This window comes from Mobula birostris, chromosome 2 (genome assembly GCF_030028105.1).
Source record: "Mobula birostris isolate sMobBir1 chromosome 2, sMobBir1.hap1, whole genome shotgun sequence".
Lineage (NCBI taxonomy): Eukaryota > Metazoa > Chordata > Chondrichthyes > Myliobatiformes > Myliobatidae > Mobula > Mobula birostris.
This window is the reverse complement of record NC_092371.1, coordinates 49847706-49865471: the sequence shown is the minus strand read 5'-3', so window position 1 is coordinate 49865471 and position 17766 is coordinate 49847706. Positions and strand designations below refer to the sequence as shown.

The window sequence follows — 17766 nt, the reverse complement described above, 5'->3', positions numbered from 1 at the left end:
TTTAAATGGAAGCTGAAGGGCATTTTTTTCACATAGATGGTGGTGGGTATGTGGAACGAGCTTCCAGAAGACATGGTAGCTATCAGTTCAATAACAAAATTTAAAGATATTTGGGTAAGTGCATGGATGGCAAAATTAGAGGGATATGGGCCTAACAGACAGATGAAACTAACTCATCTTGATTACCCAGCGTGGTTAGCATGGATGAGGTGGGCTGAAAGCTCTGTTTTTGCATTCTATAACCCTATGAATCTCTACCAGACATCCTGATAGCCATTCTCAGAATCTTGCATTTCTCATTGAGATCAGCTCTTAAACTTCAAAACATTAATGCATGAGGGACAATCTTACAATGCCTCCTTGGTATGCAAAGCCTTCATTCTACCACTTAATCTAGTAAACCTGTGCCACATGACACCTTCTTCCCCCCGCCATCAGAATTCTGAATGGACATTAAACCCATGAATACTACCTCCCTAATTTCTCTTTCTTTTTGCGCTACTTATTTAATTTAACTTTTTAAATATATATATGTAGCCCCCCCCCCACCCCGGCCACCCTCAGGGTTGCTCGGCTCACTGTCATCTAGGGAAACAGCCTCGGCCTCGGCAAACTGGGTAATTCGTTTGTGTGGATGCTGTGGGAGGTACCCCACCCCGCCCAAATAACAGACAATACATCAGATGTATCAGATATACAGTTTATATATATTACTGGAACTATATAATTAAGAGAGAATAAAATATAAAAGGAAAATAAAAGGCACCACACTTATCAAAGTTCAATCTCTTCGTGCACAAAAACCGTTGGAGCTCAAGGACCTTCTTCTTCACCCTGCGACCCCCTCGGACCACCTCGACCAGCCACCTGGGACCAACAACGGTGGTCAACCAGACGCTCCACTTGAGTCCGTCTCCATCTCCTCGCCGAACGTCCCGCTCGGGGTCCAACCCCGTTAGCGGACTCACAGCACGTGGTCCATCCTCTGTCTCGCTCTCCCGCCTTCTGCCCCAAAACCCTGCGCATACAGTATCTTCAAATACACCAAAACCATAGCAACTATCCCAATTGGTTAATAGCACTCTCTTATCACACTCTAAAGCAAAAACAAGCTGCTAGCGCAAACTTTCTCAGCGTTTAAAACAACAAAGCCGCATTCCCCAGATTAACATAACAAAGACGCCATTTTAATTAGCCTCCGCAGTAACATAAAAGCTGAAACCCCCTTACATATAAACTCTTCAATATCAGTTCAGAAAGCTGGTTTACTAGATATGTTGAGTATATATACTTACTTGTAAATTACAGATTTTATTATGTATTGCAATGTACTGCTATCATATAACAATGAATTTCAAAAAAATATGCCAATAAAATTAAACCTGAATTCTAATTCTGATTCTGACAAGTATATTCTTCCAAGTATAGAGATAAGTGTGGCCTTTTCAAAGCCCAGTTCAAGCTCAGAAACACTTGCTTAAATCCTTGTACTTAAAATCCCTCACAATAAAGGCCAAAGTGCCATTTGACTCCCTAATTGCTTGGTGTATAATGCCAGTTCTAGAGAGGTTTCTGCCTCTCTTGAACCAGCACACCAAATATTACCCAGTTTGAATCATCTATTGTTGAGGATCTCGCTTTCAATACAGATAAGCTTCTTAGGCCGAAATTTCATGGAAATGTAGCACTGTAGTTGATTTTTAATACTGGAATTTCTAGTGTTGCTTTCATTTGTTAATATTTAAGGCATATTAAGCCAATAATAATTGATTTTCTTTTTGAAATAGAGACACAAATTTACTTTCCATTCCAATGTTTGCCATTCATTTTAAAAGTTCAAAGTTCAGAATAAAATTTTTTATCGGAGTACATACATGTCACCACATACAACCCTGAGATTCATTTTTCCTACAGGAAGACTTAGCAAATCTATAGAACAGTAACTATAAACAGGATCAATGAATATCAAACAGTGCAAATGTAAATATTAATAAATAGATATAAATAACAAGAGCATGAAATAACAAGATAAAGAGTCCTTAAAGTCAGATCATTGGTTGTGGGACCACCAGAAATAGAATGAGTGTAGTTTTGTTCAAGAACCTGATGGTTGAGGGGTAGTAACTGTTCCTGAACCTGGCCATGCGAGTCCTGAGGCACCTGTATCTTCTACCTGATGGCAGCAGTGTGAAAAGAGCATGGCCTGCGTGGTGAGAATCTTTGATGATTGATGCTGCTTTCCTGCAGAAACGTTTCATGTAGCTGCGCTCAGTGATTCAGGAACAGCTTGTTCTCCACTGCCATCTGATTCCTAACTGGACATTGAACCCGTGAACACAACCTTACTTTTTCAATATACGAGGGGTGATTGATAAGTTTGTGGCCTAAGGTAGAAGGAGTCAATTTTAGAAAACCTAGCACATTTATTTTTCAACATAGTCCTCTCCTACATTTACACACTTAGTCCAACAGTCGTGGAGCATACGGATCCCTTCTTTGTAGAAGGCGGCTTCTTGGACCTCCAGCAAGTGGTCCACAGCAGGGGTGATTGATAAGTTTGTGGCCTAAGTTAGAAGGAGATAAGTTATACAGCTCTCGTTACATGCACGTGCAGTTCAACTCTTTGAGTGATAATGCAGAAAGTTTGAAGTTAATAACCCACCTCCTTCTACCTTAGGCCACGAACTTATCAATCACCCCTGCTGTGGACCACTTTCTGGAGGTCCAAGACGCCAACTTTGACAAAGCCATCCATAAGCTCCATGACCGCTGGACTAAGTGTGTAAATGTAGGAGGGGACCATATTGAAAAATAAATGTGCTAGGTTTTCTAAAATTGACTCCTTCTACCCTAGGCCACGAACTTATCAATCACCCCTCGTATATTATTTCTGTTTTTGCATGAGTTTTAAGCTCCAATACACATATACTGTAATTCATTTATTTATTTATATGTTTCTCCTTCTATGTTATGTATTGCTGTGAACTGCTGCTGGTAAGTTAACAAATTTCACAAGACATACCGGTGATAATAAACCTGATTCTGACAGATAGTTAGATCTTTGATCCCAAAGGTAATTACAATGTCACAGTAGCATTACAAGTCCACAGATATACAAATATACAAATATTAGAGGAGAAGTAAGAAAGAATAAAAACTAAGAAAGCTCAAATAGTCTAACAGGAGGGGTTCATCACTTCTCCAGCTATAGGCTGATTCATTATACAGCCTAATGCCGAGGGTAAGAATGACCATATATAATGCTCTTTGGAGCAGCTCAGCAGCTTTGGAGAGGGCTTCACCTGTGATGTACTAGGCTGAATCAATTACCTTTTGTAGGATTTTCCACTCAAAGGCATTGGTGTTCCTGTACCAGGTCATAATGCAGCCAGTCAGCACACTTTCCACCACACATCTATAGAAGTTTGCCAAGGTTTTTGATAACATGCCAGATCTCCACAGACTCCTGAAGAAAGGGAGACAGTGTTATGCTTTCTTTGCAATTATATTTTATATGATGTGTCCAGGACAGGTCCTCCGAGACAGTGGCACCCAGCAAGTTAAAGTTACTGACCCTCTCCACCTCAGATCCTTGGATTATTACTGGCTCATGGACCTCTTCTGAAGTCTACAATCAGTTCCTTGGTCTTATTGACATTAAGGGAGAGGGTGTTGTTATTACACCACTCAGCTAACTTTTCAATCTCCTTCCTCTATGCTGATTCATCTCCACCCTTGATACAGTCCACAACATTTTTGTGGGTAAAGTTTCAACTGCAGCAATAAACTCATCCTTAGACAGTCACTCATCAAAATATTATTTTTAAATTATACATTTGTAACAAAAATCTTCTGCATTTACTTTAGTCTTACCTATGTGCATTTATCTATATCTTTACCAGAAGCAATCCAAACCAAAATACTTATTACAAATGGTCTTAAAACTGAAATGTTAATTTAATTTCTCTTTCCACAAATGGGTGTTTCCAGATTTTCTGTTTTTTATTTAAAATTATTTTAGTCATAATTAATTCATGCCTTCTGGTGACCCTCACTGAATTCATTCCATTATCTTGCAAAACAGACACTCACTCAGTGCCTACTTTATTGCGAATGGGGCACAACGTGATCATCCACTGCTGTAGACCATACACTTCAAGGTTCAATATGTTGTGCGTTTAGACACGCACATCACTGTTATAATGTATGGTTACTTGAGTTACTATCAGCTTGAACCAGTCTGGCTATTCTCCTCTGACCTCTCTCATTAACAAGGCACTTTTGCCCACAGAACTGCCTCTCAGGGGATTTTTTTTTATCTTTATTTTCACCATTCAGAATCAGAATCAGAATCAGGTTTATTGTCACTGGCATCTGAAGTGAAATTTGTTAACTTAGCAGCAGCAGTTCAATGCAATACATAATATAGAAGAAAAATAAACACGAAATAAAATAATAATAAATAAATAAATCAATTACAGATATACTGTATATTTTAAAAAGTGAGGTAGTGTTCAAGGGTTCAAAGTCCACTTAGGAATCAGATGGCAGGGGGGAAGAAGCTGTTCCTGAATCGCTGAGTGTGTGCCTTTAGGCTTCTGTACCTCCTACCTGATGGTAAGAGTGAGAAAAGGGCATGCCCTGGGTGTTGGAGGTCCTTAATAATGGACATTGCTTTTCTGAGACACTGCTCCTTGAAGATGTCCTGGGTACTTTGTAGGCTGGTACCCAAGATGGAGCCAATTAAATTTATAACCCTCTGCAGCTTCTTTCTCTGTAAATTCGAGAAATTGTTGTGTGTGAAAATCCCAAGAGATCAGCAATTTCTGAGATACTTAAACCACCCCATTTGGCACCAACAATCATTCCACGGTCAAAGTCACTTAGGTCACTTTTCTTCACTATTCTGATGTTTGGTCTGAACAACAACTGTAGTTCTTGACATTGAGTTGTTGACATTTGATTGGCTGATTAGATATTTGTATTAACGAGCAGATGTATAGTTGTACCTTATGAAGTGGCCAATATAAGTTTAAATTATTTATATAAGTTTAAATTCTTATTAAGGAAAATAATCCTGGATTCATTTCCTCTTAGCTTCAAGTTCCAAAATATTTTAAGAACCAAAGATGATTCATGATCATTTATTGAATCATTTTATTTGGTATAGCAATGATCAAGTTGAGTTGCAAGAAATACTGCTATTGTAAATTATTTCCTAAATTAAATCTGCCTGCCTAATTGCATTAGCTCTACCAGCGAAATGCTAACGTTGTTTCAGTGAATGACATAGATTTGGAATGATAGGTGCAATTCCGAAAAAGTGTTGTCATGTGAACTGCAAGAGGATCTGTGCTGATGCATGGCATCTTCAGTGATGACACCTCACCCCTTGTGAAGCTCGTAGACAGCATTCACTTCACACCAATATTGTTCAGTCTCTAGATCTAGAGAGAAATTAGATCACTTGAAATTGTCATTTTACTGACTGATTCTATAATGGATGTCACAGTCAGATCTTTGGCATAAGAAATTAGACCTGAAGGAAGCTAATGAGCTAAAGGACGTAGTTCAAAAGTCAATTGTTCATGAGAACTACAAAGTCAAAACAAATATAGTTATGGATAAGCTCTATAAGAAATCTAAACATTAAGGAGATCAATAAGCATTAAAAGTACTGTAATGAAATATTGAATTTTTAACAAGGTAAGAATAATTAAGGTATAGTTGTAAAAATAACAAGGTCATGCAAAAATGTCTATGTAGCCAGATAGGAAAGTGATTCAGTTATTCTTTCTACAAATGTCTAATTGGTGGTGTTTTAAGCTCCACTCTACCACTACATAAATCCAAGCCCTTTTTGAGACAGCACTACATAAACTTAACACCTTCTTGTGGTACTAAATAAACAGCCTTATCTTATTTGCAGTTTGCTGTGGTAACATGTGTTCCTTATTTACATTTCCTGTCACTTGCATAGCATTGGTCGTTAATCTGTGCAAACAAATTTAGTACTTACAGTGAAATCCTAGTATAGAACCAAATAAAATAACTTAATTTTGCACTAGTAATGTATATTCTACTTTTTCTGTGTCTCTATCAAATTCTACTTCAGTAACTCCCCAACATAAAGTGCCTACTTTCTCCTTACTCTGTCAAACTGTTCAGAAATTGGAAGCATGCTGCACCTGTACCAGAAGTCATAAACACGAGGAAATCTGCAGATGCTGGAATTTCAAGCAACACGCATAAAAGTTGCTGGTGAATGCAGCAGGCCAGGAAGCATCTCTAGGAAGAGGTACAGTCGACTTTTCGGGCCAAGACCCTTCATCAGGTCTGACGAAGGATCTTGGCCTGAAAAGTCGTATGTACCTCTTCCTAGAGATGCTGCCTGGCCTGCTGCGTTCACCAGCAACTTTTATGTGTGTTGCCGGAAATCATAATCTCAGTTTCTCATGTCTCTGTTTACAGATACACTTTACCAACTCTAGAACTACTCTAGTGAATACAGCTCTATACAATATTTAGAAGTAGCTTCTTGGAAAACTTAGTTAGCACTCATGTCATTGATAGCTTAAAAAAAGATTTAGAAGGAGCACCATTCCTGAAAGCATCGAATCAGCAAGACAGACAGTATGCAAACAAAGCCAGGGCATTGAGTTCATTGTACAGTGTACCTCATCTCTTGGCTGTTTGGTAATCCCTCCATGCCATTCAAAAGCACAGGACGCCGTAGTGACAGTGCACGTGACAATGGACAACAGTAAGTCTGTTTGGAGATTCAAAGAGACAAAGATAGCTTGCCACAGGATGAATGCATTATGGCAGTTGTTGGGAATCTGGGTAGCATTATGACTCCGAGAGTGAAGGTAATTGGCAAAAGAACAAAAACTGACATAAGATAGCACAGTTGCTTCATAGTTCCAGTGACTTGGAATTAATCCTGACCTTTGGTGCTGTCTGTGTGGAGTTTGCAAGTTCTACCTGTGACTGCATAGGCTTCCCTGATTACTCTAGTTTGCTCCCACATCCCTAGGATTTGTGCTGGTTAACTGTAGGCTAACTGAAAATTCTCTATTGTAGGTGAATGTTGGACATGTGTGAGAGGCAAGCACACAGGAAAATAAGTGGACAAACACTTTTGGCTTTCAGTTTTTTTTATTTTTCACTTTTCTCCCCCTGATTTTCAATAGTCTTCTTAGGGGCACAGTGTGACGGTAGCTGGAAAACTGACTGGCTTAATCACCTTTTTTTATTGCTCATAGCCACTTGGTTAACAATGCTGCTGACTGATTGGCTACAGCCCAGTGCACGTTGGCAGTAAAAAGTAGTTTCAGTCTTAATCTATTTGATTCATTTATAATGTCATGGTCATCTCAGTCAATGTAGCTACCACCCTTCTCGTTTTTTTTCCTCTCCTCTCTGAGGATGGTGGCTTATAGTGTTCTATGGGCCCAGACATCTTTCAATCATTAGTCCAGTCACTATTCTTCATGGGAACACCGAGACAGTGATTACTAAGAAGCTGTTACCATGGAGAATCTTAAATCCACTTATTCTGAGCAAGGTCTAATGAGGAATCACAAGCAGGAAACCTGATATGATTTTTGATGCACTCCTGGCTATTCCAGTTCATTGACTTAAGTGGATATTCTTGAAGAATAAGCCGTGCAGCCTTATTGCCTTTGGCTTTTTAATCACAAGGTGGTTATTATTTCTAGAAATGGCAGTGCGTGGAGGATGTCACAGGAAAGCTTCGACTTCATAAGTGCAAAAGAGTAGCTGACGCTGCAGCCGCTGACAAGAAGAGCTCTGGGCGATTTCAGTCCAAATACTACGACTCCAATGGGCAAGACTGCGATTGTGAGCAGAATGGGTACAAACTGAGCCCAGCTGTCCGACAGAAACAGAAACTTTTCTCCAAGCGAAGTAAGCAATTTTTGCAATTTTCCTGTGGCTGTCAATCACAAGTTTAAATTCTACGTGAGAAATCTTTTGGATAATATTTTAAGTGATGCAATGTTAAGGTACAAAGAAGGCAAAAAAGGTAAGACTAAGCGAAGAATGATACTACAAATAAAATAGCTGATTCATACTGTTACCAAAAATATTTTATACTTTTGGAACCAAGAGAAGCTATTAATTTGTATAATTGTTGTTTATTCAATGCATCAAACCATGTTACTGGTTGGTTATAGATCATTATATTCTTGTTAATAAGCCACTTCCCCCAACAATGGTGCAAGAAAAAGTTAGGATGGTACAGATGTCCTTACCCCTTCCCCTGACTCACCCTTGCCCCTAAATTTTGTCGGAATTCCAGCATTGAAGGTTGAAGGGGTGGAAACCTAATCTAAATTGCAAAGCTGAGGCCTTTTGAAATTCCTGAAGGGGGCCTGATCAAAGGGCCTGCAGTACCTGACCCCTCAGATCCACTTTGCCATAGGAAGTCTGGCATACATTTGTTATTTAACTCTGTTTAAGTTCCTTGTGGATTAGGACTACCAGAAATAGATAGATAGACATACTTTATTGATCCCGAGGGAAACTGGGTTTAGTTACAGTTGCACCAACCAAGAATAGAGTATAAATATAGCAATATAAGACCATAAATAATTAAATAATAATATGTAAATTATGCCAAATGCAAATAAGTCCAGGACCAGCCTATTGGCGCAGGGTGTCTGACCCTCCAAGGGAGGAGTTGTAAAGTTTGATGGCCACAGGCAGGAATGACTTCCTATGATGCTCTGTGTTGCATCGCAGTGGAATGAGTCTCTGGCTGAATGTACCCCTGTGCCCACCCAGTACGTTATGTAGTGGATGGGAGACATTGTCCAAGATGGCATGCAACTTGAACAGCATCCTCTTTCCAGACACCACCGTCAGAGAGTCCAGTTCCATCCCCACAACATCACTGGCGTTACGAATGAGTTTACAATTACAAATAATTGGGTTGCTACTTCATCTAATTTTCTACCTTTACACATATGAAACTTCAAAGTTGACCTGCGCATTCTCCACTTCTTCTTTTACCCTGAAGTCGACCTTTTCAGTGATCACCCGATTCCCACCTTGTGCTCCTATCCCAAGAATTCATACCAGCTCATAACCTATGTTGTATGGTTGCCCTTATTAAATGAAAAGGTATTGCATTTCTTTATCATTGCAGAATATGGAAGTTCTGTTTTGTCTAAGTGGGTGCTTCCTGTAAAAGTAGGATGTTCAATGGATAAATATAACCATGAGAAAATCTGCAGATGCTGAAAATCCAAGTAACACACACAAAATGCTGGTCCTGATGAAGGGTCTTGGCCTGAAACACTGACTGTTTACTCTTTTCCATTGATGCTGCCTGGCCTGCTGAGTTCCTCCAGCATTTTGAATGGATAAATACAGTTGGTCATTCTTTGGCTCAGCTTTGCTGACTTCTAGTGACACCTAAAGGTTTTCTTTTGAAATGACAGTTATATGCTGGAAAATATAGATAAAGATTAGCTTTATTTGTCATATGTACATCAAAGCATTGAAACATACAGTGAAATGTATCATTTGCATCAACAACCAACACATTCCTGAAAAGGGTCTGACCAATGAACCTACAGTAACTGACCTGTCAGACCCACTTTGCCACATTTATTATTTAACTTTATTATTTTAACACCAACAAATTTGCTGTCGAAAAAATCACTACACTGATTGGCCTAATCTCAAATAATGAGGCAGCCTACAGAGAAGAAGCCATCACTCTGACACAGTGGTGTCAAGAAAACAACCTCTCCCTCAATGTCGCAAAAAAAAAGGAGCTGGTTGTGGACTACAGGAGGAAATGGAGACAGACTAGCCCCTATTGACATCAATGGATCTGAGATTGAGAGGGTGAACAGCTTTAAATTCTTCAGCATTCACATCACCAAGGATCTCACGTAGTCTGTACATACTAGCTGTGTGGTGAAAATAGCACAACAGTACCTCTTTTACCTCAGACGGTTGAAGAAGTTTGGTATGGGAACTGTACCTCTCCCAGTCGCAGGACTCTGCAGAGAATGGTGCGGACAGCCCAGCACATCTCTAGGTGTGAACGTCCCACTATTCAGGACGTTTACAAAGACAGGTGTGTAAAAAGGACCCAAAGGATCATTGGGGACCATCACAAACTGTTCCAGCTGCTACCAGCCGGGAAACTGTATCACAGCATAAGAGCCAGGGCCAACAGACTCCGGGACAGCTTCTCCCACCAGGCCATCAGACTGATTAATTCATGCTGATACAATTATATTTCTATGTTATATTGATTGTTAGGTTGTACAAACTATTTATTATAAATTACTATAAATTGCACATTCCACATTTAGACGGAGATGTAACGTAAAGATTTTTACTCCTCATGTACGTATACGAAGGATGTAAGTAATGAAGTCAATTCAGTTCAATTTATTCTGAGGATATACTGATGGCAGCCTGCAAGTGTCAAATTCTAGCTCCAACATAGCTTACTTACCCTTTCTAACTCTTATGAATGTGGGAGCAAACTGGAGCACCGGCGGAAACCCACGAGGTCACAGGGAGAACGTGCAGATAGTGGCAAGAATTGAACCTGAATCACTGGCACTGTAAAGTGTTACACTAAATGCCACACTACCATGCGAGCCTTAACAGAGTGGAATTCCTTATCAGGAGAAAGAATTTGAAAACAAACTTGCCTTAAGCAGCAACCCTTCCTCAGATATGCAAGACTGGCTCATCTATTGACACACAATATTTACTTTTATCTCTTTCATTATTCATTATTTGTAACAGGCCAGAGGCTGCTGCCAGTGGCAAGTCACCTGAGTTAACCATGGACCAATGGAGTCAGTGCAAAGCAAACTTTGCAGATCTGCCATTGTAAAATTCCCTTCTCCAGCTACTACATACATAAATTGTGAATCCATGCATGGCAGCAGGTCCTCAAGTGAACTAATGCTATTGTCTGGGAAAATGATAGGATGGGGGAGATACCATAGACTGATCTGAAATGTATAGGATGGGGGAACCAGATGTTTAAAGGAAAAACAACCCCCACACAAGCAACTACTGAATAATTATTCATAGCCAATTAAGCCATATCCCACAGCTTAGTAACAGTCAAACATGTTGAAAATTAGCACATAAATTATTTTTAATGAAACAATAACAGACATGTAATTATAATAGTTTAAAAAATTTATAACTTCAAAATAAATTTAATACATATCATTAATTTTTCATTAAATATTAAACAGCAGGCTCCATAATAGCAATGAGTTTGAAACCTTTTTCAGTGCTGATTTCATAGGCAGGTTTTTCTAAGTAAAATGCCGAACAATTATTGTGAGTTCATGTTCCATTCTGAGCTTCTTGACAAGTCCAGTGTTGGACACAACCAGGAAATCACTGGCAAAGAACAATAATCAAATTTATGTCCACCCACGTGTTCATTCATGAGATTGGTAATTTTTTCTGCCATTAACTTTCAGTATATTTATCTTTATGCAACTATAGTATCATATCCAATCTATTTTGTTAAAGTTCTCTCCTAATTTTTTTTCTATTTTTGTCTATTACATTTCCATTATATATTCTGCTTCAGAATATTTATTTATTAAAAATTTTAATTTTGGCTCAGTTTTGTCTTTCTCTGTTACCATCTTGCTCTTCCATTTGATTTTCTTCCCCCTTTACATTTTGCAAAACACAGTGTTCTGAGCACTCATCTGTGCAAAGTGCAAGCCACACTCTCAAGGATAAAATGGCAGCAATGGATCACTTCTGGAATGCAGCACAATATGACTGTGAATCATATCAGGAATGTTTTACCAGCTGATATTGTCCTTTTCCATCACTTCTGCCAGGTTCCATCCAAAATTCACTTGGTTTTGGCATTGTAGAAATCACCACTAATTCCTTTACTATGATTTGAACACTTTGTTTTAATGTCAACCGGAGAATCAGCGATCATTAGAAAGCACAATCTCATCCCATATCCACTGCATTCCCTTTGTTTTCACTTTACAACAATAACTTACACTTGTACAGTGTATCATTTTAACATATCAAAATAGAGTCAAATGGTTGATAGGAGCACCATCAAAATCAGCTGATGTGATGAGAGAAAAGCCTTAGGCTTTACCTAAAATGTCGATGAAGGGAGCATGTTAAAAGAGGAAAGTGAGAAGTGAGAGAAATGGAGAGAGGAAGGAGGTGGGAGGGAGGGGACTACGGTGGAAGGATCTCAGATAGGATCTCCAGAACTCAGACCCTTGGCAGCTATAAGAAAGGTTGTCAATTTCTCCTTCTCCAGCCTGACCAAGAAGGACAGCACAGGAAAAAGAGCTCCCTGGTCATTACCACCTGCATGTGACAAACTGAAATGATCACACGGTAAATAAACATATGAAAATTTTAGGGAGTGTTATTTGATTTCTCACCTGTCAACCCCAAATTAGGAAAATAGCTGGAGAAAGGAAGCTAAAACTGTTAGCGGTGCACGTGACTGTCAAGCCTCTAAGTTCTGGAATTCCTTTCTGAAATTTCTCCACCACCTTCCTCTCCATTTCTCTACCCCCATAGCCACACCCCCTCTCAACACTTTGATTTCCACTTTTATCTTTTTAACTATAGTCATATTATCAGTATTATCATGGGCCGGTATTTAAATTACTATCAACTGTGCCAAAGTCCTGACTAGGAACTGTTAATAAATAACAAGACAAGAATTCCTAATTCTGTGATGAAATTCCATTACACAACAGTGAGAGATTACAGTACCTTATGTGAAAGCTGACACCAGGATACCCTTCCCTTTCTCCTTCACTCACTCTCTGTTGCAAGCTGAGCCTCGTGTACTTTCACATTCATTCCAGAGGTCAATCTGCAAACAACCTAATGTCCCAAGGACTGGCTAGATCACATTTTCTAACTCCACGACCTTAGTGCCTGAGAGGTATTAATTTTAGGATAAAACCTTACTTGCCATGGCTGAAATAGAAGCATTCTCTTTGATCACCAAGGTTTGCATTTTTCTGTCCCTGCTGGACTGACCAAACAGAACTTCATACTTACATCGGACTTGCATATTAGATAGCAAGTCAAACTTTCAAAACTTTGCAGTTCCTTCCTTCTGCTCATAATAAGCTAAGTGTAAAATGTGTGATGGTATAGGATTTGCTGACTGCAAAGTTTTAAACTCAAACGAGATCTTAAGCTGATCGGATATAAATAACCACGAGCACTCTCACTAAAGGGAGATTATACTGTAACTACACAATCTTCAAAGACTAGTTTGCTTTCCTGTTTATTCTCCATGGCAAGCTTTAGTAGCTTGTACCCATTATTCAAGCGGTGCATCCTATTATGTTTTGTAACTTAAGAAACTAATTGAAAGAAAAACACGGGACCCCAGGATAACATGACTACTTCATTTTACTTTAGTGCAGTGCTCACATACGACATGGTAGTATAATGTCATACTTACTGCCATTCACGTACTTTGTACATAGAAACCATAACAAATAATGTAAACACACAAAGAACGCTTAATCAAACAATATATTTACAATATTCTTCAAATATTACTGAAATAGTAAATACTCTACACCCTAGTGAGACTTGTGGCTGTGAAACAGTGTCAGGTTCTGGTGCCTCCTCTGTGGTGGTTGTAGGAGTCGACTCTGGGACTGCGACTGCAGGAAGTGGTTCTGACAGCTCTGGACACCTTTCTTCTCTAACAATTGCCTGCTCTCCTCATCCGATCGATGCGCCACCTCCAGATGACAACAGATACAATCTCCACTGTGCAGGAGAGTGATCCAGTTCTGTCCTTAATCTTTCCAAATACCCACTTTTGACGACTTTAGTAGTCCCTCGCCAAGACTGCTTATTCAGGAGTGAAACATCAAAGCTCCCTGTTTAGGAGCCCTCAATTCATCTCAACTGATTATCTTGCATGTTCCTTCTTAAATTGGTTTTGAGGAGATCTAAGCAAGAGTTCAAGGGACGAAACAGGAACAGTGAGTTGTTGGCTGTGGAGTGTGCTGCATTGTGATATACAAGGAGGCAAATGACGAGTTTCTGCTTCAGTGTCAGTGTAGTGTGTTATGTTAAGATTGTCACAGTGCATTCTTTAGACTCTGGACAAAACTTCCTACCAAGATATTTGTAGCTGGGTGAAACGATGCAGATGTAATATGTCTTATTCCATTCATTTTCAGAAATAACTGAGACTGTTCAGAACAAACTGTGGTAAATTGTCACTGACTAAGTGTCCTGGAACACCACTCTTGAGAAGAGGCTTCTCAACACATCAACAATCTGCGAGCTTGTAGTGGAAGCTATTAGGAACGCTTCTGGCCACTTTGTAGCTGCATCCACTCCTACCAAAAAATCTGTGCCCATGAGTGGTCCAGCAAAATCACGTGTCCCCTGCCAGGGCAATGCAGGCCATTGCCAGGGATAGAGAGGTACTACTCTCTGAACGTGTTGGCATTCCGAGCAGCACATGGCACGCTGCTTGATAGGCTGACCTGTCCCAGGCCACCAGACAAAGCTTTGAGCCAAACCTTTCATTTTGACCGCTCCTAGATGAATGACAAGTAGCTAGCTCCTCCAACACTTCAACTCTCAGCTTGGATGGTACAACTCTCAATTTCCACATAAAGAAACCCCCATCAGGGTCACATTCAAACCAGCAGTGGTAAAAATGGAGGAACTGGAATTTCTGCTGCACATTCAGTCATTTTGGGCTGTCAAATAGACCTGAGACAGTGTGGGGTCTTTTATCGCTTCCCTTTGGATAATCTCTGCCAGAAGGGGGAGACTTTCAATTCGTATTAGGGAGAATATATATTTTGTAAATTTGGTGGCGCATAGTAGACACATTTGGGAGGAATCTGTTATAGTAATTGACAAATCCTAAAATGGATCACAGTTGTGATATGTGCTTTGGCCTCAGGGCATCCATCATTGCTTGAATTTTCTCAGCGCACTTGTGTAATTCTTCTGTGTCAAATGAGTCACCACAGTAAGTGATGCTTGATTTAAAGAAGCCCTTAAGCTTCTAATCTTTTTAACACTGTTTTGAGAATTTGGAGACCTTGCACGTCATCCTCACTGGTAACAATGATGTCATCCAGGTAACACTGAGTGCCTCAACAGCCTTGCAGCACCTGGCCCATAACTTTCTGCAAGAGTGCAAGTACAGATGCTACTCCATAAATAATTCTACTATTGTGGTAAAGCCCTTTGTGAGTGTTTATGGTGAGAAACCCTTTGGACTCTTCTTCCACCTCTGTCTGAAGTAGGCCTCAGCTAAATCCACTTTTGGTAAAGTGTTTCCCTCCAGAAAGGTTTGCAAAAATATCCTCTATACTGGGCAGAGAGTATTGATCTATTTTCAATACTGGGTTGATGGTGACCTTAAAATGATCACAAATCCTGGCAGACCCATTATTTTTGGCTACTGTTGTTACCCGTCAGCTCCACTCAGTCCTGGAAAGAATTCCTTCAGCTTCCATGCAATCTACAGACGTAGTAGATTGCAGGCTACTTTATTACAGATGGTATACGGAACTGGACAGACTTTATAAAACTTGGGTGTGGCATTTTCATTTAATAGTTTTTACCCTTGATATATTTGAGTGTGGGATGAAAATGGTGGATGGATCGCCAGTCAAATTCAAATCAAGTTGTAATTGACTCAACCAATCACGGCCTAGCAATGCTGACCCTTCTGTTTTTAACTCCTATAAACCCAGTATGGCTTGTTAATTGTTGTATTTCACTGTTACCAATGTCATTCCCACAGAAATTATCTTTTCTCCATTATAAGTTCTTAGTTAGATATCTGCTGGCTTCAGTTCAGTATCTTTGAAATGATATTCAAATTCATTTTGTAGAATGACTGAAACAGCTGAGCCAGTGTCCACTTCCATTTTAATTAATTTGCTATTCACTGCTGGTAGAAGCCATAATGTTTGTCTCCTGCTAGCTTTCACATTGTAAATCTCAAGGCTACTCAGTCCTGTGTAACGCTTAACATTATCAGATTTTTCATCAACATCATGTAGATTAGTGTTTCTTTTGAAACTGTGACTTGACTTTTTATCTTTTTCCCTTCCCTGGGCAGTCTATTCATTTTCAGCTGCCCAAAATGTTCTTCATATGTGCCCTACTTTTTTTTGCATTTACTGTAAGCTTCGCCTTTAAACCTGCATTAGTGTGGTGTATGTGAGCCCCTACCACAAAGGTAACACCAAGGTTTAGCCAAGCAGGTTTTGCTTAGATGGTGCAATTTTGTTCATGCTCACTTCCATTCCTATTTGCAACTCATTTGCATCTCTGGTATTGTTTCCATTGATACAGCAATTTCAACAACTCTTTTAAATGCAAGTTGTGCTTTAGTTAGGAACCATTTTTAATGCTTTCTTTTAAGATTCCACAAACCAAACGATCTCACAGTGCTCACCACTGAACTGACAATACCCAGAAAATTTCTTCAATTCCGCTGCATAAGCTGAAATAGACTCCCCTTCCTTGTGATTCTGCTTACGAAACCCAAAACGTTCTGCAATCAACAATGGTCTCGATTCTAAATGTTCCTGCATCATGTTCACAATATCATCAAAGCTCACTTTAGCTGGTTTGGTTGGAACAATTAAACTTTTAAGCAACCTGTGTGGCCTTCCACATATACTCCGCAATACTGCACTCACTTCTTAACAGCTATTCCATTTGCTTGAAATACTGCTCAATTCATTCAGATTACCTCACCCAGTTATCTGTTGCCAAATCAAATGTGTCTATCTTTCCAATGTAACTAGCCATTTCTGGTTTTTTTTCATTTATTATTATCACCCAGAATTCTCTGTTTATGTACCCGTAAATTTCATCAGGTTTCTGTTTTTTTTAAACTCAACTGTTCCCTTCCCCATTCTGAAGAAATATGTGCCATTTATTTTTAAATCGATTGTCTCTCTCTCCCTTCTGAAGAAGAAAAAAATGTGTTGCACTTCAACAAGCAGGTATTTTTCTCGGGTTCGTTTTAAAATTCATTCAATGCTATTGTTACATTTTGTAACTTAAGAAACTATTCAAAAGAAAAACACAGGAGCACAGGATGATGTGTTTATTTTGTTTTAGTTCAGTGCAGCGGTTACATATGACATGATGGCATAATGAGGTATGCCATTCATGTGCTTCATACATATAACCATAATGAATAATGAAGGCCAATAATGCTTAATCAAACAGTGTATTTACAATACTACTCAGATATTACTGAAGTATTCAACACAGTACAGGTCCCCTTCTCTACCAAGGAGAATATATTTCCAGCTAGTTTAAAACACAGTTCATTTATTTTTAGTGTTATGGGTTTAAATCCAATTTTCTTCAAATACATTTATAACTCAAAGAGGATTTCTACCTTATAAAACATTTCCAAATTTCAAACCATTTCTAAAATACAAAGGATTTCCAAAACACTGGTGCAATTCCTATAAACTAAAAAAAAGACATACCAATAATGTAGATAAATGAACCATCTGTTGCATAAACTTCTACCTTGCTCTCTTCTGACTGCTGCCATCAGGAAGAAGGTACAGGAGCCTCAGGGTTCACACCACAAATTTCAGAAACTAATCATGGAACAGTTTATTTATTTATTTATTAGTTATCATATAGTGCAGAATAGGCACTTTGAGCCACACCACCCAGCAATCCCCCAATTTAATCCCAGCCTAATCATGG

General features: G+C 39.2%; 1 protein-coding gene across 6 annotated transcripts in view; it reads left to right on the top strand.

Annotated features, from left to right (window-relative positions):
- LOC140186401 (extracellular sulfatase Sulf-2-like) overlaps nt 1-17766 on the top strand; it is a 348168-nt gene that overhangs the window by 300999 nt on the left and 29403 nt on the right. For all 6 annotated transcript variants that reach the window (XM_072240682.1, XM_072240639.1, XM_072240655.1 and 3 more), the window contains one exon: nt 7722-7929. In XM_072240682.1, the coding sequence (XP_072096783.1) occupies nt 7722-7929 (208 nt within the window). The remainder of the gene's footprint in view (nt 1-7721; nt 7930-17766) is intronic.